Raw genomic sequence first — 26,076 nt, forward strand, 5'->3', positions numbered from 1 at the left:
TTCTGTTTATTTTTACGAGATTATCCCTACTTGCTTAGTCTCTACATGCACCAATAGTTTGCGATGTGCTTTGTTTAGATTTTTAATTTATTTTTTAAGAAGACGTTACTGAAAGGAGACTGAGAGGTGCAATACAATTTCACCTCTAGCAGCTGGCCTTGATTCTAGCCCAGATAAATGGAATGAAAATGTCGCTCATGGCTCTTTGTGAAATTAGTTCTAGACCTTCTCCACCCAGTTCTTAGTAGGCATTGATCCAACAGCACAAAAATGTTAGCGATTTGTACTACACTGGTGGATCTTGCATGGCATTACTTAAGGTAAATCAGAGAATATGCGTTTTTATGAGGATAAAAACAGATCATGTAACACAAATCTAAATCTTCTGAATATTCTGTTGCTAAAATGCAGCTGTGTGTAAATTAGCTTGCCATTCCTTTAAGGCCACCAGTTCCAGATTCCACCTATCCAAATTCAGGCACAGCAGTTATATGACTTTGACATGCATATCTGCTGGGTTCTTAATGGGTAGGGAAGTGGCCAAGGATAAGCCTCTTTACAATTACAGCTCCCCAAGAGGAAAGGAGGATTAATATGCACAAGGCAGTATTTATTGCGCATGCCTAGTTGCCCTGAGTATTAAGAGTCATCCACATAGTGTGGGACTGGAGTCACATGTAGGCCAGGCCAGATTGGGAGGCGGATAGTGAACCAGTTGGATTAGTATGACTAGCTTTCATGCTCATTTTCTGGTGCCATCCCGCAAATTACTATTTTTTTTTTTGCATTCAATTTTGCCACTTACTATGGTGAGATTTAAACTCAACACCTACAGATCCTTGATCCAGTGCCACGTCCATTAGGCTACCATACCCTATACATCACTATTACCGGGCAGCACAGCTACAGAGGATCATTGCCTGGAAGTGATGGGCTTTCTTTCTTTTTTTTTAAAATAGAAAATGTAATTCAGAACCTTCCAACACAATGGCCCCAAGTTTCCACAGGATAAAATAACGGGTGCCCCTCCGAGCTGGGCGCACGTTTTTTGCGCCTAAAACTGCGCCAGAAAAAAAAAGCGCTATTCTCGAGTGCTTTGCAGCTCCTTGTCTGTTTGGCGCGGCGCCCAGGGGGGCGGAGCCTACACTCACGCCAATTTTGTACGTGGGAGGGGGCGGGTACTATTTAAATTAGTTTTTTCCTGCCGGCAACGCTGCGCGTGCGCGTTGAAGCGTTCGCGCATGCTCAGTGTGAAAAAAACATTGGCACTCGGCCATTTTTGTAGTTCTTTGTAGCTGTTTAATTTTTGAACATTTTTTAATAAAAGCACATTGACATCAGCACATCAGCACTGAGGCTACCCTTCTCACTGTCTCCTTCCCCTCCCTCCCCTCCACGGCAACAAACGGTGGTTTCCTCCCCCTCCCTCCCCTCCACGGCAACAAGCCGTGGTCTCCTTCCCCTCCCTCCCCTCCGCGGCAACAAACCGTGGTCTCCTTCCCCTCCCTCCTCTCCGCAGCGGCAACAAACCGCTGTCTCCTTCCCTTCCCTCCCCTCCGCGGCAGCAACAAACCGCTGTCTCCTTCCCCTCCCTCCCCTCCGCGGCAGCAACAAACCGTGGTCTCCTTCCCCTCCCTCCTCTCCGCAGCGGCAACAAACCGCTGTCTCCTTCCCTTCCCTCCCCTCCGCGGCAGCAACAAACCGTGGTCTCCTTCCCCTCCCTCCCCTCCGCGGCGGCAACAAACCGCTGTCTCCTTCCCTTCCCTCCCCTCCGCGGCGGCAAACGGCGGTTTCCTTCCCCACGGGAACGAACGATGGCTGAATCACTTTCACACAGGTAGGAAGATGGTTTATTTAATCTTTTCTTTGCTTATAAATGTTTATTCAGGTTGGATTTATTTGTATAATATTTGTAGAAGTATAAATAAGGATTGATTGTAGAATTTAATGACTTACCTTCCCCCCCCCCCCCCCCCCTCGTTCTGGACGCCTAATTTGTACCCTGCGCCTGATTTTTTAATGTGTAGAACAGGTTTTTTCAGTTCTACAAAAATCTTCACTTGCTCCATTCTACTTTAGTTTGGAGTACGTTTTCACTGTGGAAACTTTCAAATCAGGCGTCAGTGGCCGGACACGCCTCCTTTTGAAGAAAAAATTCTGTTCCAAAGTAGAACTGTTCTACCTCACTAGAACTGCAGAAAAAAAAATGTGGAGAATTGCGATTTCTAAAATAGTCCGTTCTCCACCAGTTGCTCCTAAAAATCAGGCGCAAATCATGTGGAAACTTGGGCCCTAAAGTACACTCCTCCCTTTGTTTGGTGTTATTTGCAGTGGAGAAACACAGTCACAAAAATTACAATTATCTACAACTTAACATTCATATAGATTACACCTTTGTGGTCAGATTGTACTTCACAATTTTTGGTAATTTTAAGCTTCCCATTATGTTTTCTTTTACCTGAGACTTTGTTACTTTAAATTTTTCTCCCGTTTTCCCTCTTCTGGTCTTCCTATACTATCACAAATCCAAGGCCAAGGCAGGACCTTGCTCCTCTGATATTGTTGTATCCTAGCTAGCTAATAGAAGGTGCACAGGCACAGCATCTCCCATGGTGGGGATCGATGGTTGCCTAGCCAAATGCAGTACGGTTGACCTAATCACAATGGACTTTAGTTTTAAATTCTATGAACTTCTAACTTTTGATTAACAAACTAGATTTAGTAAAAAGAACAAAGTCGTTGAACATTGTACAGCATTCCCCGAAGAAACAAAATCCCTGAAATATTATAAAATGTTATTTCAATGCAGGAATGTCAGGGCAATCAATACACAGCCCAATAGTTACAGCACTAGAGCACTGCACTCTGTGCAGGGAACATCACTTTGTATTCTAGTCCTGATTTGACATTGAAACTAGGATTATCCTCAGGGTCAATCCCAAATGGTCTGGGGGAAGGGAGGTGCTCAGTTCCCAGATATCTTAAGCATGACTCCTGGTGGAATGACTAAGCAACAACAACTATGCCATCTGAAGAGATGCCCACAGGCTTGCTCGTCCCACCCTCCTGATTGATAATGACAAAATGGATTTGGGAGCGAAAGGAGGTGACAAAGCAAAAATGTTCTTTAAAAGACTGCAGCAAAGACGACCAATATAGAAACCACACAAGAAAGGTGAACAGATTGTGTGCTGTATCTTTGTCCACTGAGAGAATACTTTGAGTCTACAAACCAGCAAGATGCCCAGTCAAAATGTTTACTGGAAACGTGCATCACAGAATCAGAAATAGTAAACTATTTCAGAAATGAAGAGCAGTTGTCCCCCTGGATTAACAACGCTTCAGAGCTCGAACACACAATTAAAATCGGGCAGGATGATACCAGACATCTTGGATGGATAATACTGGCCCACAATTAAAACTGGAGCTGGTACAGGGGTTATTGGAAAAGGAAAGGTGGAGCTGAAGTTTGAAAGAGAGCAGAGATAAATAATACACCATTAGCAGAATAACGAGAGAGAAATTAGAGGGAATTGGAGAGAAAGAAATAAAGAAAAAATAGAATAAAGCACCGTATGAGAGAGATGATGAAGATTTTAAGTAAAGATGTATATTTTCTTCTGACATGCAGCAATTCATTGAGTGATCGGCACAGCCTGGGCTCTAGGGTGGGGCTGAAGAGTTTCCTACCTCCTGCTAAAAAAAGACGAAATTGCTTGTGGAAACAAGATTTAAGTTTTATTTTATATACTCACTATCAAACCAGAGGAATAGATTTTTTTTTAAAGTCAGGTTTGAGCTGTCAAAACTATCGTCAAATGAGAATTGGGCAGACTGCTGTCTCCAAATAATATAATCCAACAAACTGACCATCACTCCAGGGAGTGGCTGCCATCAGCATTACACACTTCAGACTCAAAGCTCAGAGACCCCGCGAAAGGAAAGCAATCACAGCACATAAATAAAGCAAACAATAAATATAGAAAAAAAAATCAGTAAACTCTCATTTGACTTTCAGCTCTACATTCAACAGACAATGAGAGGCTCTGATCAACTGACCCAGGCCCTCCTCTCCACTTTATTAAAGGCAATTTTTTTAAAAATGAAGGTAAAGTTGAGAAGATTAATGACAAAGCTGAGTGAAACATTAAAATTGATTTGGGTTTGAGACTTTATTGACAGATAAAACATTGATGTATAAATTAACGTACATATACATTTAACACTTAACATTTAACACAAGATTGCACCATTTAAAGAGATGCGAATATTATGTAACAATACTGAAAAACAGATACACAAATAAACAATTCCAGGTGCATGCATCGGCAACTTGGGCTGGCGGCAATCTTACAAAAGATGCTGCAAACGGTTCCAGCAACTCCTGAAATACAAGCAGTCGATCGCCGCCTTTTCTCTTTTTCACTTGCTGTCTCAATCTCTCTTACTTTTTTCATTTTTTTTCCTCTTTACTTCTTCCTCGTTTTCTTTCAGTCTCGCATATCTTTTCCCAGTCCCTTTTCTCCTGTGTCTTTTATTCATTCTCTTTCTTTTCTCCGTCTCGCTCGGTTCCCCTCCATCACTGTCAGTCTCCCTCTCCGCTTCTCTTCCCTTCTTCGTAGAGTCCCCAGAAGACGCGGGCTCCTGCTATCTCCGATTGCACATTTCGAAGAGACAACTCAAAAAGCCGAGAAATTATACAGAACTGAAAGTTTCAGTTTTCATGTGGCGCGCCGATGTTGGTTCCTGCAGCAGTCTGGGTGCTGGATATCCCGAGCCTCCGCCAGCACCGCTGGGGCAAGACAGGAGCCCCCTCCCTCCCCGGGACCATTACCCTCTCACCAGATATCAGTAAAAGCTCAAAATACAGCTTCGCATCAACACCCTTGAGTTATTTATTGGATATGAAAAATGTAAACAGATCAAAAAAAGTCCAGGCACAAAAATCCTTCCCTCTGTAAACTACCGAGAAAAAGCAGGCATTTTCCCCCAAAATTCCACAAATTCCTGCAATGCTTTTTCTACCGATTGCTGCTTTGAGCCGGTTTCGGTGAAATCTACAAATGGTTGAACCGTTATCGGCAGATACCTGGAGCCGGGGAAAGCCCTCCTCCCCCACCCCCCAAGCCCAGCCCTGAGGCGGGGTAACACTCGGCATTTCTTACCTGGGATGGCGAAGGTGAGAGTCAGCAGGGTGAGGCAGAGGCTCCCGCTTACTGATGCTGGCTCCGGTGTGGCTGCTGAAGACATGTTTCCACCTGGAGACTCGGGGGAAGAATGAGAGACCAAGAGAGGCAGCAGCGCAGGAGAGAAGGAGGCGAGGCATTGAGAACCGGCCAAATCCCACCCACAGCAACAGAGACCAGCCTCCGCACAACACAACCAGCAAAAGCAATGTATGTATAATAGTGCAGGAGTTACACTGCAGAGTAACTATGCACATTGATACAGAAAATAGAATACAGTATTATAGTAAATAAATATAGCACAGTAAGAGTACCGAGACAGAGCCTTACCACAAAGTAAGAGTTAACAAAATAATATGGAGTAATCATTTACTAGATTAAGAATACAGCATTTATATAGCGTCTTTAACGTAGTTATTTGCCCCAAGGCGCTTCACAGGACCGTAACAGAAAAAAATTAACACTAAGCCACATAAGGATATATTAAAAAGGAAACATACTGTATTATCTGGAATTCTAGTCAGACAGCAACTGTGGAGAGAAACTGAATTAACTTTTCAGGTCAATTACTTCCTTATAACTGGAAAATGTTACAGATGTAACAGGTTTTAAGCATGTGCAAAGGCAGGGAAAGTAAGGGGGGGGCGGGAGGAAAGAACAAAAGGGAAATAGTGGGGAAAATGTTGGAATCAATCATTAAGGATGAAATAGCAGCGCATTTGGAAAGCAGTGACAGGATCGGACCAAGTCAGCATGGATTTATGAAAGGGAAATCATGCTTGACGAATCTTCTGGAATTTTTTGAGGATGTAACTAGCAACGTGGACAAGGGAGAACCAATGGATGTGGTGTATTTGGACTTTCAAAAGGTTTCTGACAAGGTCCCGCACAAGAGATTGGTGTGCAAAATAACACATGGTATTGGGGGTAATAGACTGACGTGGATAGAGAACTGGTTGGCAGACAGGAAGCAGAGAGTCGGGATAAACGGGTACTTTTGAGAATGGCAGGCAGTGACTAGTGGAGTGCTGCAGGGCTCAGTTCTGGGACCCCAGCTCTTTACAATATACATTAACGATTTAGATGAAGGAATTGAATGTAATAACTCCAAGTTTGCGGATGATACTAAACTGGGTGGCGGTGTGAGCTAAGAGGCTGCAGGGTGACTTGGGTAGGTTAGGTGAGTGGGCAAATGCATGGCAGATGCAGTATAATGTGGATAAATGTGAGGTTATCCATTTTGGGGGCAAAAACACAAAGGCAGAATATTATCTGAATGGCGGCAGATTAGGAAAAGGGGAGGTGCAACGTGACCTGGGTGTCATGGTTCATCAGTCACTGAAAGTGGGCATGCAGGTACAGCAGGCGGTAAAGAAGGCAAATGGTATGTTGGTTTTCATAGCTAGGGGTTTTGAGTAGAGGAGCAGGAAGGTCTTACTGCAGTTGTACAGCGCCTCAGTGAGGCCTCACCTTGGAATATTGTGTTCAGTTTTGGTCTCCTAATCTGAGGAAGGACGTTCTTGCTATTGAGGGAGTGCAGCAAAGGTTCACCAGACTGATTCTAGGGATGGCTGGACTGTCATATGAGGAGAGACTGGATCAACTGGGTCTTTATTCACTGGAGTTTACAAGGATGAAAAGGGATCTCATAGAAACGTATAAGATTCTGATGGGACTGGACAGATTAGATGTGGGAAGAATGTTCCCGATGTTGGGGAAGTCCAGAACCAGGGGACATAGCCTTAGGATAAGGGGTAGGCCATTTAGGACTGAGATGAGGAGAAACTTCTTCACTCAGAGTTGTTAACCTGTGGAATTCTCTGCCACAGAGAGTCGTTGATGCCAGTTCATTGGATATATTTAAGAGGGAGTTAGATGTGGCTCTTACGGCTAAAGGGATCAAGGGGTATGGAGAGAAAGCAGGAAAGGGGTACTGAGGGAATGATCAGCCATGATCTTATTGAATGGTGGTGCAGGCTCGAAGGGCCGAAGGGCCAAATGGCCTACTCCTGTACCTATTTTCTATGTTTATGTCTGTGATAGGGTGGAAGGCTGAATGACAAAAGGGATGATGGTACAAGGCAAAAGGGTCTCTTCTGACACCCTCCACCACTAACAGTTTTAAGTTTCCTGGCCCTAACCGTCGCCTTTTCACCAGGACGACAGTCCCTCTACACCTCCATCACCACCAGGACAGCCTGCGCGCAATGTTCCCTGTAAAAATATTTTTTTGGGGTGCATGGCCCCTTTAAGGGGCTGCGCGGCCCATTCACAATTTCACGCATTAGCGAGAGCTGCGCAGCGGAGAACATTGTCTGCGGGCCCTCTGTTTCTTCCTTGAACGGAGGCCCAACAAGTCCCCATCCACCACCACCCTCCTGCTTGGCTGAACTTGGTCTTGCATTCAACAATTTCTTCTTTGACTTCTCTCATCTTCCTCCAAATAAAAGGTGTCGCTGTGGGAACCCGTATGGGTCCTGGTTATACCTGCTTTTTCGTGGGATATACGGAACATTCTTTGTTCCAGTCCTACTGAGGTCTCCTCACTGACATCTATTTCTGGTACATTGATCACTGTATCGGTGCCATTTCTTGCTCTCACCCGAACTAGAAAATGTAATCGAATTTGCTTGAAATTTCACCCCTCACTAGCCTTCACATGGTCCATCTCCAACTCTTCCCTACCTCAACTTTTATACCTCCATTTCTGGGGATAGGCTGTCAACCATAAGCCTACTGACTCCCACAGCTATCTTGATTATACCCCGCTTCCTGCAATTACTCTATTCCATTCTCCCAGTTTCTCCATCGCATCTGTTCAACCGATGCCACTTTCCATACCAATGCGTCCAATATGTCTTCCATTTTCCTCAACCGAGGATTCCTCTCCACCGTGGTTGACAGGGCCCTCGACCGTGTCTGTCCAATTTCCAGCACTTTAGCCCTCACCCCTTCCCCTCCCTCTTAGAACCATGACAGGGTTCCCCTTATCCTCACCTTTTACCCCACAAGCCTCCACATTCAATGGATCATCCCCTGCCATTTCCGCCACCTCCAATAGGATGCCGCCACCAAACACATCTTCCTCTCCCATCTTCTTTCAGCATTTCAAAAGGAACAGTTCCCACCGACACACTCTGGGCCACTCTTCCATCACCCCCAACACCCACTCCCCTGTCCATGGCACCTTCCTGTGCAAGATGCAACATCTGCCCTTTCCCCTCCTCCTTTCCCACCGTCCAGAGCCCCAAACACTCCTTCCAGGTGAAACAGCAATTTACGTAATTTTTTCATTTTAATGTCCTACATGTGCTGCTCACGGTGAGGTCTCTACATTGGGGAGACCAAATGCAGATTGGATGAGTTTTGCGGAACACCTCCGTTCAGTCCGCAAGCGTTCAGACAGTTCAGACAGAGCTTCTGGTCACTTACCATTTTAATTGTCCATTCCATTCCTACTCTGACCCCCCTTCCTTAGCCCCCTAACACTGTTCCAATGATGCGCATGGAAGCTCAAGGAACAGCAACTCATCTTTCGAATAGGCACTTTACAACCTTCTGGACTCAACGTTAAGTTCAACAATTTCAGACCGTAACCACTGCAAATATTTTTTGGACAGCAGGTGCTGGTAATCATTCTGTTGTTGCCATTTACAGCTCCTCTTAAGCCATAATTTGTTTCTTTACTTGTCCCATTACCACCTGCCTTGCACCATCATCTCGTTTGTCATTTAATCACTCCTGCCCTCCACCCTATCAGAGGCTTTCCCTTTTGTTCTTTCTTTCCGTCTCTCCTGTCTCTGTACTTGCTTAAAACCGGTTACATCTGTAACTTTTTCCAGTTCTGATGAAAGGTCATCGACCTGAAACGTTAACTCTGTTTCTCTCTCCATGGGTGCTGTCTAACTTGCTGAGTATTTCCAGCATTTTCTGTTTTATAGTATGGCGATAATAGGATAGTTGATCAAAAGCTTGGTAGAGAGAGGTAGGTTTTAAGGAGAATCTCTTAAGGAGAGAGAGGTAGAGAAATGGAGAGGTTTAGGGAGGGTATTCCTGAATAACAATGGATCATAGAATAAAAAACAAAGAATAATGTAACAGAATGATTAACAATGCAGCCAGTTGCAGAACACAACAAAGACTAACAATTCACAACAGATTAATACACCTCAGGTAACATCAATATAGAAGAATGTAGCAATACACAGCAAAATACAAAGAATAAAAATAAGGATGATTCTCCCATCAGACAGCATTGTCACAAAGTAGCCCTCGGAGGACACCGGTTGGAGAATTACAGACACCTGATGTTCGGTCTATTAATTGGAATGGGTGGAAACTCGAGGTCTGCAGAATCCATGATCTTCCAACTGGCACCAGTTAGCACGGGGAGTCCCTGATCAAGGATTCAGATTAGATTGGATATGTGGATGAAGGAAAAAAGGTTGCAGGGATATGGGAACAGGATGGGTAAGTGTGATTAGAAAAACGTTTTGTTCACCTGAAGGTAAACACCACCACAAACGGACTGGTTGGGACGAATGGCTGGTCTCCATTTGTAACTTCAATGTATAGACTACAGGCAGTACTGGAGTATCTCATGTGGGTTGGAATACAAAAATTAAAAAGTGATGCTTCAGTTGCATAGAGCCTTAGTCAGACCCCATCTGAATTACTGCACTCAGTTTTGGGTGCCTCACCTCAAGAAGCATATATTGGTCTTGGAGGGGGACAGCAGATTCACCAGGGCTTAAATTACAAGGACAGGTTGCATAAACTTGGTTTGGGTTCCCTTGAGTTTAGAAGATTGAGGGGTGATTTAATTGAGGTGTTTAAATAATAAAAAGAGAGATTCAAGTTATCCACTTGTGGTCGGAAACATAGAAAAGCAGAATACTTTTTAAAATGGTGAGAGACTGGAAATGTTGGTATTAGAGGGACTGGGTGTCCTTGTACACAAATCACCAAAAGTTAGCATGCAGCTACAGCAAGCAATTAGGAAAGCAAATGGTATGTTAGCCTTTATTGAAAGGGGGTTGGATTATAAGAGTAAGGAAGTCTTGCTGCAATTATATAGAGCTTTGGTGAGACTACAGCTGGAGTATTGTGTACAGTTTTGTTCTCCTTACCAACGGAAGGATACACTTGCCTTAGAGAGACTGCAACAAAGGTTCACTAGATTGATTCCTGGGATGAGGGGATTGTACTATGAGGAGAGATTGAGTAGGCTAGGTCAATGGGCCCAAGTTTCGACCTGGACGCCCGTTTTTCGCGCCACAAAGTGCGCCTAAAAAAAACTTACAGATTCTCCGGCTCCCTGCTGGTCCTCTGGAGCCGGGCATGGCGCAGCACGAGCTGTGGGGGGCGGAGCTAGGTCCCTGTGCTGAAAACAGTGCCGGGACCTCTGCACATGCGCACTACAGTGGGCGCGCATGTGCAGAAGCTCCAGGCGCCCAAAACTGTGTGGGAGGGGCCCGAAGCACGCAGCTCCTAGCCCTGGCCGAATGGCCTCACTGGGGCTGCGTGCATAAGGCTGCCTCCCACGCCCAGCTCCTGCTTCCTCCCGACCAGACTCCCGCTCCCCCTCCCCCCCCCCACCCCCAGACTGGACCCCGACCCGACACCCGCGCTCCCGACCCCCACCCCGACCTGATCTCCCTCCCCCGACACAAACCAACCCGACCTCCCTCTGCCACCCCCTGCCCGAACCGACCCGACCCGCACTCCCTCCCTCCCCCTACCCGAACCAATCCCCTCCCCTCTCCCCCATCCCTCCCCCTTCTGACACACTGACAGACAGAGAGTGAGAGACATAGACAGACAAAGAGATAGAGACACTGACAGAGACACACTGTGGGGGGGGGGGGCATCCCAGCACGCTGTTGGAGGGCTTCCAGTGCTGCAGTCGGTAAGTAGAAAATGTTTTATTTATTGATTTTTTAAAAATTATTTCTTACTAATTTTTTTTGATTGATTTATCGGTTGATTTATTGATGTTTTTATCATTTATTATTGATGATGGCTCTTTATTTGTAAACTGAAGTGTTTAATGTTTGTAAACTTCCCTTTAAACCACCCCCCCATTCCCTACGTCTGATTTGTAACCTACGCCTGATTTTCTAAAGTGTGGACAAGGTTTTTTCGAGCGTACAAAAATCTTCACTTACTCCATTCTAAGTTAGTTTGGAGTAAGTTTTCACTGCCGAAACTTTGAAAACAGGCGTAAGTGGCCGGACACGCCCCCTTTTGAAAAATAAATTCTGTTCCAAAGTGAAACTGTTCTAACTGACTAGAACGGGAGCAAACTAAATGCCGAGAATTTGAATTTCTAAGATACTCCGTTCTACACCAGTTGCTCCAAAAAATCAGGAGCAACTGAGGCCGAAACTTGAGCCCTATATTCCTGGAGCTTAGAAGGTGATTTAATTGAAACATATAAAATTCATAAAGGGCTTAACAGGGTGCGTTATGTATGTAAACATTGTAACCGTATAAGACTTACCACCAGAGGGCGCAACTGTTGGAGGCCTAAGGGTCACCTGCACACCTCGTGCAACGGAGTATAAAAGGTTGTCTGCCGTGCTGCTTAGGCTCTAGAGTTGTATTAAAGAGTCTAAGGTCACATCAGTTTTAGCTCACAGTACTCAGTCTTGTGGAGTTCTTTCATACTTAACAGGGTGGATGCTGGGAGTATGTTTCCCCTGGCTGGGGAGTCTAGAACTAGGGGTCACAAGAGGTCAGCAATTTAGGACAGAGAGTAGGAGAAATTTCTTTACTCAAAGGGTTGTGAATCTTTGGAATTCTCTACCACAGATAGCTGCAGATGCTCAGTCATTGAGTATATTTAAGACAGAGATCAATAGATTTTTGAAGGGAATCAAGACATATGGGGATAGTGGAGGAAAGTGGAGTTGAGGTAGGTCAGTCATGATCTTATTAAATCATAGAATCATAAAATGGGTACAGCACAACAAGAGGCCATTTGGCCCATCGAGCCCATGCTGACTCTCTGCAAGAACACTTCAGCTAGTCCCACTCTCCCGCCCCACCTTTTCCCCATAACCCTGCATTTTTTTTTTCTTCAGGTACTTATCCATTTCCCTTTTGAAAGCCACGATTGAATCTGTCTCCACCATCCTCTCAGGCAGTGCATTCCAGATACTAACCACTCACTGCGTAAAATTGTACTTCTGCCAATCACCTTAAATCTATGTCTGGTTCACAACCCTTCTGCCAATGGGGACAGTTTCTGTCTTTCTACTCTGTCTAGACCCCTCATAATTTTGAGCACCTCTATCAAATTTCCTCTCAACCTTCTCTGCTATAAGGAGAACAACCCCAGCTTCTTCAGTTTATCCTGTCGGAGCAGGCTTGAAGGGCTGAATGGCCTACTCCCCCTCCTATTTCTTATGACTATAAAAAGAGGTGCTGAGTATATTTCAGAACATTTAGAACAGGCTAGAAAGATTATTGATTAACTAGTGTTATGCACAGATAGAACTGACAGTACAAAAGCACTCACTGTGTTTCCAACTTCAGTTTGCAAAGTACTCTCTGTATGCTGCTTTTTGGCTGCATGTCGAGTTCTAGAGGTGACACACCAGAAATTATATGCATGCCTCTACACACCTTCAATGCCTGTTTATTGGTGAGATGCACTCCTAACCCACAGAGCACATTTCACCTTCTCATCAGCTATCTGAAATGTCTCTTCCATGAAGTGGAATTTTTGGGATCTCTTTGTTCCCTCAGGAGGCTCAAATTGTAACACTCTACAGCTGGACCGATACATTGCATTATTTCCAGTAATGATATGCCTATTATGATGGTTAGCAGGTGATTCAGCAGCATTATTACAGGCATTCTGCTTAACTACTGCGATGTGTATTAGTTGCAATCATGCTGAACTCAAAGGAACTATAATGGGTAAACTTGTGTATGCTTGTAAGTGTGCTAAAAATGGACAGAAACATTAACTCCCATTTAACACACACTCCAATGCATTGGTCACCTTTTTGATGTGTATATGGGCAGCAAAGTACCTGATATTGCAATGCTAGCTGGGAATGAGCAATAGGCAAAGAGAGAATGGGAGTTCTCCCAGTGTCCTGGGAAATACTTATCCGTCAACCAACAGCACCCAAAAACAGTTTATCTGGTTATTACCTCATTGTTGTTTGTGGGACCTTGCTGTGCACAAATTGGCTGCCACGTTGCCCTACATTGCAAGAATGTCATTCCAAAAGTACTCCATTGACTGTGAAGTACTTTGGGATGCCTTGAGGTCATGAAATGCTAATTCTTTATTAGCACAGAGGATGATTGTGCATGTAGGCTATAAACTGGGTGAAATATTGTAGAATATTCACTGAGGAGGAATTTACAACTTAAATTGTTTAGTTGACACAGGTGAATATCCCGAGGGGGTTAGACACAACACTGTAGCCAAGGGTTTCCCATCCATAGTTTTTCCTTTATTTCTCTCGAGAAAAAATCTGGTAACTCTGCTGCTCCCCACACCCCACTTACCGACCCACAGATTTAAAAAGATTGGGAACTTACCGCTGTGGACCTAGATCATCAAGCCCCTGTTTGCACTGTGTTAATACTCGTGCTGTGCATGCTATTAGGTCTGTTCACAATAATAGTAGTTCTTTTATGGTTGTTTTCCCATTTTGTTCCACTTCTCCTGTGGCACAGACACTTGCCACACATTCGCAGAGGCTCTAAATAGCCTCCAGTTCCTCACCATTCTTTATGTTTGAACCTGATAGGAAATGTCAACAGGCTATTTAACAACATTCACTTTCCAGTAGCTGTCACTGGCTGATTTATCCTGCCTAACCTAGGAGTGCTGAGCTCAGATATCGTGCCACTAACGCCACTCTGGATCACACTGGCTAATTCAGCACAGACCAAGAATCAAATCTAGGGCTTCCTGCTTTTTATTGCTCAGTATCACAAAAGGCAATACATTTACCCACTGATTCACTGAGATTTCAAGATGGTGAGCATATAGAAGCTGCCTAAAGTTTAAGTTCCAGAAAAAGAGAAAGAAAGAAAGAGTTAGGAATCTGAGAGCTGACATTCCCTGATGAGAGGCTTAACCTTTAGTGGGTCTTTTGTCTCTTTTGGACAAAATAATTAAAAGAAGTTTCACATTCTTATACAAACTACAATGCAACCTAAAAAAAAATCACTACGATCATTTCACAGACTCCTAGGGGCTACAGTCTGGTGGTTAAAAATGCCTGCCTCGATACATTTCTCTGCCAACAGAAAGGTTACACTTATAAACTTTCCCATGTTAATGCTGACATTTGGATTGGAAGTGCTTCCCAATGTGCAAGATCTGATAATGTTTGATTTGATGATCCACACAATTTATATACAGCCACAGTCCTGATTCCATATGTGGGAATAAGAATCTTTAAAACATAATAAAATTTGGAAACAAAACAATGTTATTAGGTCCCAAAAAAATCTAGCAATGTTTTTTCATAAATGGGCTCCACCATATCATTCAATTCTTCTCCCACCACAAATGCATCTAATTCTCTCTTAAATTCACATACTGTCTGGTTCAATAGCCTTCCCTAGTCCCTTGTTGCACAAATGTGTTATAGTTTGTTGACAAAGGATCTCCCCAATTTCTCTTCTCAACAACAACAATCACCTCCAGCCAGGTAAAACAGCCTCTCAGCATCGACGCTGTCAAGCCCGACGAATTTTATATGTTTCAATTTTTTTAATGACTCAATGAGTCAAGTATCACTAACTTCCTGTAATAATTTATTCCAACATGATTTTCTGTCACACGCACGCTATTTCCATCACTCTATTTCTGTTACGCTATTGCTAACATGTAAACATTTCTTACCGATTTCATTGAGGTGATTAATGGCGCTCATTTAGTCCTCCCAGCTGAACCAACCTTTCCTGCACTTACCTCTGATTGGCCAGATGATATGGCCCTTCCAGCTGTCGCTCAATTGGGTCTGCTATTTCATCGTGTTGCCCAGCCTTCTGCCATTCCTTTCCTCACAACTGCTTCTGGCCACTCGTTGAAATTTAGGACTAAAGAAAGAACATACATTTATATAGTACCTTTCACATCCTCAGGACATCCTAAAGCATGTTATTGCCAGTGAATTATTTTTGAACTATGATTACAGTTATAATTATGCAAATAAAGCAGCTAATTTGCACACAACAAGATCCCACAAACAGCAATGAAATGAATGACCAGTAAATCTGTTCTTAGCAGTATTGTTTAAAGGATAAATATTGGTTAGGACACTAGGAGAAGTCCCCTTCTTTTAAAATATTGCTGTAGAATCGTTCAAGTCCACCTGGGTTGGCTGATAGGGTTATGGTTTAACGTTTCATTTAAAAAAAGGTCACTTCCGACAGTGCAACACTCCCTCAGTACTGCACTGAATTGTCAGAGGAATTGTGCTCAAATCCTGAAATGAGATTTGAACTTACAACCTTCTGACTCAGAGGTGGGAGTGCTTCTGTTTAGCCAAGGCTGATACTACTCCGTCCTACCACATCCTGCCTGAGTGCCCCTTCCCGCTTTCTCCTACCATTTGTGAACACTCATGTCTTTCTGACACTAGCTACTCACTCTTGCCCCAAGTGCCCATACCTTCTCCCTCTCTTTTGACCATTCGTTCCTCCCCATCATAGAAACATAGAAAATAGGTGCAGGGGTAGGCCATTCGGCCCTTCGAGCCTGCACCAACATTCAATAAGATCATGGCTGATCATGCACCCCTTTCCTGCTTTCTCTCCATACCCCTTGATCTCTTTAGCCATAAGGGCCATATCTAACTCCCTCTTGAATATATCCAATGAACTGGCATCAACAACTCTCTGCGGCAGGGAATTCCACAGGTTAACAACTCTCTGACTGAAGAAGTTTCTCCTCATCTCAGTCCTAAATGGCCTACCCCTTATCCTAAGACTATGTCCCCTGGTTCTGGACTTCCCCAACATCGGGAACATTCTTCCCGCATCTAACCTGTCCAGTCCCGTCAGAATCTTTCATGTTTCTATGAGATTCCCTCTCATCCTTCTAAACTCCAGTGAATAAAGGCCTAGTTGATCCAGTCTCGCCTCATATGTCAGTCCAGCCATCCCTGGAATCAGTCTGGTGAACCTTCGCTGCACTCCCTCAATAGCAAGAACATTCTTCCTCAGATTAGGAGACCAAAACTGAACACAATATTCCAGGTGAGGCCTCACCAAGGCCCTGTACAACTGCAGTAAGACCTCCCCTGCTCCTATACTCAAATACCCTAGCTATGAAGGCCAACGTACCATTTGCCTTCCTCACCATCTGCTGTACCTGCATGCCAACTTTCAATGACTGATGAACCATGACACCCAGGTCACGTTGCACCTCCCCTTTTCCTAATCTGCCGCCATTCAGATAATATTCTGCCTTCGTATTTTTGCCCCCAAAATGGATAACCTCACATTTATCCACATTATACTGCATCTGCCATGCATTTGCCCACTCACCTAACCTGTCCAAGTCACCCTGCTGCCTCTTAGCATCCTCCTCACAGCTCACACCGCCATCCAGTTTAGTGTCATCTGCAAACTTGGAGATATTACACAATTCCTTCATCCAAATCGTTAATGTATATTGTAAAGAGCTGGGGTCCCAGCACTGAGCCCTGCGGCACCCCACTAGTCACTGCCTGCCATTCTGAAAAGGACCCATTTATCCCGACTCTCTGCTTCCTGTCTGCCAACTGGTTCTCTATCCACATCAGTACATTACCCCCAATACCCTGTGCTTTAATTTTGCACACCAATCTCTTGTGCGGGACCTTGTCAAAAGCCTTTTGAAAGTCCAAATACACCACATCCACTGGTTCTCCCTTGTCCACTCTGCTAGTTACATCCTCAAAAAATTCCAGGAGATTCATCAAGCATGATTCCCTTTCATAAATCCATGCTGACTTGGACCGATCCTGTCACTGCTTTCCAAATGCGCTGCTATTTCATTCCTAATAATTGATTCCAACATTTTCCCCACTACTGATGTCAAGCTAACCGGTCTATAATTTCCCGTTTTCTCCCTCCCTCCATTAGCTACCCTCCAGTCCATAGGAATTGATCCAGAGTCGATAGACTGTTGGAAAATGATCACCAATGCATCTACTATTTCTAGGGCCACTTCCTTAAGTACTCTGGGATGCAGACTATCAGGCCCCAGGGATTTATCGGCCTTCAATCCCATCAATTTCCCTAACACAATTTCCCGTCCATTAAGGATTTCCTTCAGTTCCTCCTTCTCACTAGATCCACTGTCCCCTAGTACATTCGGAAGGTTATTTGTGTCTTCCTTCATGAAGACAGAACCGAAGTATCTGTTCAATTGGTCTGCCATTTCTTTGTTCTCCATTATAAATTCACCTGAATCCGACTGCAAGGGACCTACGTTTGTCTTCACTAATCTTTTTCTCTTCACATATTTATAGAAGCTTTTGCAGTCAGTTTTTATGTTCCCTGCAAGCTTCCTCTCGCACACTATTTTCCCCCTCTTAATTAAACCCTTAGTCCTCCTCTGTTGAATTCTAAATTTCTCCCAGTCCTCAGGTTTGTTGCTTTTTCTAGCCAATATATATGCCTCTTCCTTGGTTTTAACACTATCCTTAATTTCCCTTGTTAGCCACGGTTGAACCACCTTCCCAGTTTTATTTTTACTCCAGACAGGGATGTACAATTGCTGAAGTTCATCCATGTGATCTTTAAATGTTTGCCACTACTTAGCCACCGTCAACCCTTTAAGTATCATTTGCCAGTCTATTCTAGCCAATTCACGCCTCATACCGTCGAAGTTACCTTTCCTTAAGTTCAGGACCCTAGTTTCTGAATTAACTGTGTCACTCTCCATCTTAATAAAGAATTCTACCATATTATGGTCACTCTTCCCCAAGGGGTCTCGCACAAGAAGATTGCTAATTAGTCCTTTCTCATTAAACATCACCCAGTCTAGGATGGCCAGCCCTCTAGTTGGTTCCTCGACATATTGGTCTCGAAAACCATCCCGAATACACTCCAGAAAATCCTCCTCCACCGCATTGCTACCAGTTTGGTTAGTCCAATCAATATATAGATTAAAGTCACCCATGATAACTGCTGAACCTTTATTGCATGCATTCCTTATTTCTTGTTTGATGCTGTCCCCAACCTTACTACTACTGTTTGGTGGTCTATACACAACTCCCACAAGCGTTTTCTGCCCCTTAGTATTCCGCAGCTCCACCCATACCGATTCCACATCATCCAAGCTAATGTCCTTTCTTACTATTGCATTAATTTCCTATTTAACCAGCAATGCCACCCCGCCTCCTTTTCCTTTCTGTATACCCTTCCTAAATGTTGAATACCCCTGGATGTTGAGTTCCCAGCCTTGGTCACCCTGGAGCCATGTCTCTGTGATGCCAATTACATCATACCTGATAACTGCTATCTGCGCAGTTAATTCGTCCACCTTATTCCGAATACTCCTTGCATTGAGGCACAGAGCCTTCAGACTTGTCTTTTTAACACGCTTTGCCCCTTTAGAATTTTGCTGTAATGTGGCCCTTTTTGCCTTAGGTTTCTCTGCCCTCCACTTTTACTTTTCTTCTTTCTATCTTTTGCTTCTGCCCCCGTTCTACTTCCCTCTGTCTCCCTGCATAGGTTCCCATTCCCCTGCCATATTAGTTTAACCCCTCCCCAACAGCACCAGCAAACACTCCCCCGATGACATTGGTTCCAGTCCTGCCCAGGCGCAGACCGTCCGGTTTGTACTGGTCCCATCTCCCCCAGAACCAGTTCCAATGTCCCAGGAATTTGAACCCCTCCCTGCTGCACCACTCCTCAAGCCACATATTCTCATCTGTGCTATCCTGCGATTCCTACTCTGACTAGCACGTGGCACTGGTAGCAATCCTGAGATTACTACTTTTGAGGTCTTACTTTTTAATTTAGCTCCTAGCTCCCTAAATTCGCCTTGTAGGACCTTATCCCTTTTTTTAAAACCTATATCGTTGGTACCTATATGCACCACGACAACTGGCTGTCCACCCTCACTTTTCAGAATGCCCTGCACCCGCTCCGAGACATCCTTGGCCCTTGCATCAGGGAGGCAACATACCATCCTGGAGTCTCGGTTGCGGCCGCAGAAATGTCATCTATTTCCCTTACAATTGAATCCCCTATCATTATAACTCTCCCACTCTTTTTCCTGCCCTCCTGTGCAGCAGAGCCACCCACGGTGCCATGAACTTGGCTGCTACTGCCCTCCCCTCAACAGTATCCAAAGCGGTGTATCTGTTTTGCAGGGGGGTGACCGCAGGGGGCCCCTGCACTACCTTCCTTGAACTGCTCTTCCTGTTGGTCTCCCATCCCCTATCTGGCTGTGTACCCTTTTCCTGTGGTAAGACCAACTCACTAAACGTGCTATTCACGGTCTTTCTCAGCATTGTGCATGCTCCAGAGTGAATCCACCCGCAGCTCCAGTGCCGCAATGCGGTCCGTCAGGAGCTGCAGCTGGATACACTTCCTGCACACGTCGTCGTCAGGGACACCGGAAGCGTAGAATTGCCAGGCTCCAGCACCACCCCAGTAATACGTAAAGCTTAACCTTCCACTATTGCCAATCCCCATGAACAGTCCATCCCACTTCTGCTACTTACTTGGAACTGTGAACATCTTCCCATAATTTCCTGCATGTCCTGATGTTTAAAAAAAGGAAAAGATAAAAATTAAACGCATATCCAAACTGCATAATAATCATCCCCAGTATTTTGCTTTTGACATCATAATCAAGACGCTCATTCAGTTTGCACAGAAAAAGACTCCAATTTACCAAATTTAATCCCAAAAACACTAGTAAAAATCCCCAAATTCTATGCAATAAAAACAGAGTTCCATTTATTTGGGCACTGTAAATCAGTGGCCCTGGTAGCATATTTTGGGTAACTTTCACCTCCAATACTTAACATAGAAACATAGAAAATAGGTGCAGGAGCAGGCCATTCAGCCCTTCTAGCCTGCACCGCCATTCAACGAGTTCATGGCTGAACATGAAACTTCAGTACCCACTTCCTGCTTTCACGCCATACCCCTTGATCCCCCGAGTAGTAAGGACTTCATCTAACTCCCTTTTGAATATATTTAGTGAATTGGCCTCAACTACTTCCTGTGGTAGAGAATTCCACAGGTTCACCACTCTCTGGGTGAAGAAGTTTCTCCTTATCTCGGTCCTAAATGGCTTACCCCTTATCCTTAGACTGTGACCCCTGGTTCTGGACTTCCCCAACATTGGGAACATTCTTCCTGCATCCAACCTGTCCAAACCCGTCAGAATCTTAAACGTTTCTATGAGGTCCCCTCTCACTCTTCTGAACTCCAGTGAATACAAGCCCAGTTGATTCAGTCTTTCTTGATAGGTCAGTCCCACCATCCCGGGAATCAGTCTGGTGAATCTTCGCTGCACTCCCTCAACAGCAAGTATGTCCTTCCTCAAGTTAGGAGACCAAAACTGTACACAATACTCCAGGTGTGGCCTCACCAAGGCCCTGTACAACTGTAGCAACACCTCCCTGCCCCTGTACTCAAATCCCCTCGCTATGAAGGCCAACATGCCATTTGCTTTCTTAACCGCCTGCTGTACCTGCATGCCAACCTTCAATGACTGATGTACCATGACACCCAGGTCTCGTTGCACCTTCCCTTTTCCTAATCTGTCACCATTCAGATAATAGTCTGTCTCTCTGTTTTTACCACCAAAGTGGATAACCTCACATTTATCCACATTATACTTCATCTGCCACGCATTTGCCCACTCACCTAACCTATCCAAGTCACTCTGTAGCCTCATAGCATCCTCCTCGCAGCTCACACTGCCACCCAACTTAGTGTCATCCGCAAATTTGGAGATACTACATTTAATCCCCTCGTCTAAATCATTAATGTACAATGTAAACAGCTGGGGCCCCAGCACAGAACCCTGCGGTACCCCACTAGTCACTGCCTGCCATTCCGAAAAGTACCCATTTACTCCTACTCTTTGCTTCCTGTCTGACAACCAGTTCTCAATCCACGTCAGCACACTACCCCCAATCCCATGTGCTTTAACTTTGCACATTAATCTCCTGTGTGGGACCTTGTCGAAAGCCTTCTGAAAGTCCAAATATACCACATCAACTGGTACTCCTTTGTCCACTTTATTGGAAACATCCTCAAAAAATTCCAGAAGATTTATCAAGCATGATCTCCCTTTTACAAATCCATGCTGACTTGGACCTATCATGTCACCATTTTCCAAATGCGCTGCTATGACATCCTTAATAATTGATTCCATCATTTTACCCACTACTGAGGTCAGGCTGACCGGTCTATAATTCCCTGCTTTCTCTCTCCCTCCTTTTTTAAAAAGTGGGGTTACATTGGCTACCCTCCACTCGATAGGAACTGATCCAGAGTCAATGGAATGTTGGAAAATGACTGTCAATGCATCCGCTATTTCCAAGGCCACCTCCTTAAGTACTCTGGGATGCAGTCCATCAGGCCCTGGGGATTTATCGGCCTTCAATCCCATCAATTTCCCCAACACAATTTCCTGACTAATAAAGATTTCCCTCAGTTCCTCCTCCTTAATAGACCCTCTGACCACTTTTATATCCGGAAGGTTGTTTGTGTCCTCCTTAGTGAATACTGAACCAAAGTACTTGTTCAATTGGTCTGCCATTTCTTTGTTCCCCGTTATGACTTCCCCTGATTCTGACTGCAGGGGACCTACATTTGTCTTTACTAACCTCTTTCTCTTTACATACCTATAGAAACTTTTGCAATCAGCCTTAATGTTCCCTGCAAGTTCCCTGATGAGTCATCCTCCCCAACAGTACTCAAAGCAGTGTATCTGTTTTGCAGGGGGATGACCACAGGGGACTCCTGCACTATCTTTCTTGCACTGCTCTTCCTGTTGGTCTTCCATTCCCTATCTGGCTGTGGACCCTTCTCCTGCGGTAAGACCAACTCACTACACGTGATACTCACGTCATTCTCAGCATCGTGGATGCTCCAGAGTGAATCCACCTTCAGCTCCAATTCCGTGGTAAACTGGTGGAGCAGGTCGTGCGGAGCAGATGGCCAACTCAATTTTGGTCAAAGAATCAGTAGATCCTTTGAAAATATTGTTTTACGTCATGTCAGGAGAGGGGGATGGATTGAGGGTTTTTGAAATCCAACTGCAGCGTTTTAAGTGCAACACAGGATGTGCAAAGGATTGGTGAAAGGGTCAGAAAGCAAGGACCTTGGACCAGATTAAAGTATCCCTTATTTGTACTCAATTGTGTTGCTGGATAAAAATGGGAAAACACATTGGGGGTAATTTTATAAGTCTGCACTGATGAATAGCCTTACAAATAGAAATTCGGATGCTCATTGCCCAAAACTTTATTGGTTGAAAAATCACAGCTGGGGTGCACTCAAATTTCTGATTTCTGCTTCCGGTGGATGAAATTTACACTGGCAGCAGAGACTCGTAAAATGCCCCCGTTTTATGGAAAAAGACATAGTCTTAGTTTACTGCACCTGTTTCTAACTGTCATCATCATCATCATAGGCAGTCCCTCGGAATCGAGGAAGACTTGCTTCCACTCCTAAAGTGAGTCCCTTGGTGGCTGAACAGTCCAATGCGAGAGCCACAGACCCTGTCACAGGTGGAACAGACATTCGTCGGGGGAAGGGGTGTGACTAATTTGCCGCACGCTCCTTCCGCTGCCTGCGCCTGACCTCTTCACGCTTGCAGCGTTGAGTTTCGAAGAGTTCAACGCCCTCTCGGATGCACTTTCTCCACCTAGGGCGGTCTTTGGCCAGGGATGCCCAGGTATCAGTGGTGATGTCGCACTTTACCAGGGAGGCTTTGAGGGTGTCCTTCTAACGTTTCTGCTGCCAAGCTTTGGCTCATTTGCCGTGAAAGAGCTTCGCATAGAGCATAGAAACATAGAAAATAGGTGCAGGGATAGGCCATTCGGCCCTTCGAGCCTGCACCGCCATTCAATGAGTTCATGGCTGAACATGCAACTTCAATACCCCATTCCTGCTTTCTCGCCATACCCCTTGATCCCCCGAGTAGTAAGGACTACATCTAACTCCTTTTTGAATATATTGAGTGAATTGGCCTCAACAACTTTCTGTGGTAGAGAATTCCACAGGTTCACCACTCTCTGGGTGAAGAAGTTTCTCCTCATCTCGGTCCTAAATGGCTTACCCCTTAGCCTTAGACTGTGACCCCTGGTTCTGGACTTCTCCAACATTGGGAACATTCTTCCTGCATCTAACCTGTCTAAACCCGTCAGAATTTTAAACGTTTCTATGAGATCCCCTCTCATTCTTCTGAACTCCAGTGAATACAAGCCCAGTTGATCCAGTCTTTCTTCATATGTCAATCCCGCCATCCCAGGAATCAGTCTGGTGAACCTTCGCTGCACTTCCTCAATAGCAAGAATGTCCTTCCTCAAGTTGTTGAGTCCAGTTCGTTGGACATATTCAAAAGGGAGTTAGATGTGGCCCTTACGGCTAAAGGGATCAGGGGGTATGGCGAGAAGGCTGGGGTGGGGTATTGAGATTGAATGCTCAGCCATGATCATATTGAATGGCGGTGCAGGCTCAAAGGGCTGAATGGCCTGCTCCTGCACCTATTTTCTATGTTTCTATGTTTAATTACAGATAAAATGAAAATAGAAGAGAGTCAGCAGCAGCAACTGGTCAGAATTTGTACATACGGAAAATGTCATTCTGTGCATTATTAAATGTGCCTCTGGCAGCATTGTGTTTGTTTTATCCCTCATCAGCGGCAGCAATCTAACCAAACTTCAGTTTGTTCATAGTCAGACTGGAATGAGTGGGTGTAGAGGGGTGGGAAGGATTAGCGAGAACAAATACCAGGAGAGAGGATTGTGTGGTGAACCAGTCATCCCTTTTGGTGTGGAAGCAAGTCATCCTCATTCGAGGGACCGACTATGATGATGAACCAGTCACCCCAAAAGTCTGATTTGTGATGATCGTGGGCTTAATTTGAGGTATAAAATGATTAATTAGAGAAACTGAAGTGCTGAAACTATTGTAGAAAACTTTACATAGTCCCAATTATCTATGGTCCTGGTCAAGGTAAAGGTGCTCCCATTATCTCTTCACTTACTGTGTATGAGGAGAGTCATGAGGAAAAACAGATCAAATTCATGTTAAGTGATATGCAGAAAATAGAAACAGATGCTGTGTCTGCATGAATGTGTTGTGGGTGGGAAAGAACAAAGTTTAGAAGCTGGCATTGCAAAAGTAAAATGACAACAGCAAACAAATCAGTGGTTTTGAACATGTGGCTCCATCAACCTTTTTTGCAATGAGCTCTGAAACAACAACAACTTGTATTTATATAGCATCTTTAATGTAGTAAAACGTCCCAAGGCGCTTCACAGGAGTGTTACAAGACCAAAAAAATAATTTGACATCAAATCACATCTTAGGAGACAGGCAGCTGAAGGCACTGCCACTGATGGTTGAGCTCAAGAGGGCAGAATTTGAGAAGCGCAGGTGGGGTTGTGAGGCTGAAGGAGATTACATAGCTAGGGAGGGGCGAGGCCATGGCGGGATTTGTAAACAAGGATGAGAATCAGAAATTCTGGAAAGAGTTGTTTATGTTGAACGGAACTTCAGATTTGGTTCTGATGAAAGGTTATTGACCTGAATCTTTAACTGTTTCTCCCTCTACATTTGTGTTACCTTGCAGCAAAAACTAACATTGTTGGCCAGAGTTGTAGCAGGGGCCTGGCAGAGCAGCAAGAAAATTTGGCCCCATCGAGTTTAACAGGCTGGGTTATTGTAGGGGTGTGGTTGATGCACAAGTGGGACGCTACTTCAGTGTGAGTGGGACAGGGCTTCAACGAGAGTGGAGAGCTATGTCAATGTGACTGACAGCTGCTAACATCACATCACTGCAGCACACACTCTGACTGAGATGCAATGTTTTTGAACCCCAAGATTATGTGATTAGAGGAAATTAGCAATTAAAAATAGTATTGAATGGAGTGAAAATGATGTTGGTGCCACAGGACATACCTGAACATTTTCTAGATCATTTTTAGATATTTCTATGATTATAAATTCATTAAAGCTTCTTCTCCTTTGAAATTAAACTCTGGTGTCACTTTATTCCTTTGAAATTATTTTGTTTTTGTTGCAACATTTTGACACTTTCCCTATTCACTGATCATCTATCTCCTGTACCTAAAAAAGCAGACACGAACTTGCTGCCAAATTTTTGCCTTTTGTCACTCCAAACATTAAATGGTACGACACTGAAAAATGTAGAGGAACAAAGGGACCTTGGAGTGCAGGTCCACAGATCCCTAAAGGTAGCAGGCCAGGTAGATAAGGTGGTCAAGAAGGCATATGGAATACTTGCCTTTATTAGTCAAGGCATGGAATACAAGAGCAAGGAGGTTATGCTTGAACTGTATAAAACACTGGTTAGGCCACAGCTGGAGTACTGTGTGCAGTTCTGCTCACCACATTACAGGAAAGATGTGATTGCACTGGAAAGGGTGCAGAGGAGATTTACAAGAATGTTGCCTGGACTGGAGAATTTTGGCTATGAGGAAAAATTAGAGATGCTGGGTCTGTTTTCTTTGAAACAGCGGTGGCTGAGGGGAGACCTAACTGAGGTGTATAAAATTATGAGGGGCCTGAATAAAGTGGATAGGAAGAACCTGTTTCTTTTGGCAGTCGGGTCAACAACCAGAGCACATAGATTTAAAGTAATTAGGGGGAGGTTTGGAGGAGATACGAGGGGAAATATCTTCACCCAGAGGGTAGTGGA

General features: G+C 44.5%; 1 protein-coding gene across 7 annotated transcripts in view; it reads right to left on the reverse strand.

Annotated features, from left to right (window-relative positions):
• The window catches only part of mcamb (melanoma cell adhesion molecule b), a 214,333-nt gene that overhangs the window by 173,542 nt on the left and 14,715 nt on the right, over nt 1-26,076 (reverse strand). For 3 of the 7 annotated variants that reach the window (XM_070894566.1, XM_070894565.1, XM_070894567.1), the window contains exon 1: nt 5,166-5,265. In XM_070894566.1, the coding sequence (XP_070750667.1) occupies nt 5,166-5,250 (85 nt within the window). In that variant the 5' untranslated portion in view covers nt 5,251-5,265. Of the gene's footprint in view, nt 1-5,165; nt 5,266-15,135; nt 15,264-19,888; nt 19,928-22,253; nt 22,407-26,076 lie in introns of those variants that run through there. The other 4 variants (XM_070894568.1, XM_070894569.1, XM_070894570.1 and 1 more) reach the window with 3 other exon arrangements.

The sequence above is a fragment of the Pristiophorus japonicus genome, chromosome 11, assembly GCF_044704955.1.
Source record: "Pristiophorus japonicus isolate sPriJap1 chromosome 11, sPriJap1.hap1, whole genome shotgun sequence".
Taxonomy (NCBI): domain Eukaryota; kingdom Metazoa; phylum Chordata; class Chondrichthyes; family Pristiophoridae; genus Pristiophorus; species Pristiophorus japonicus.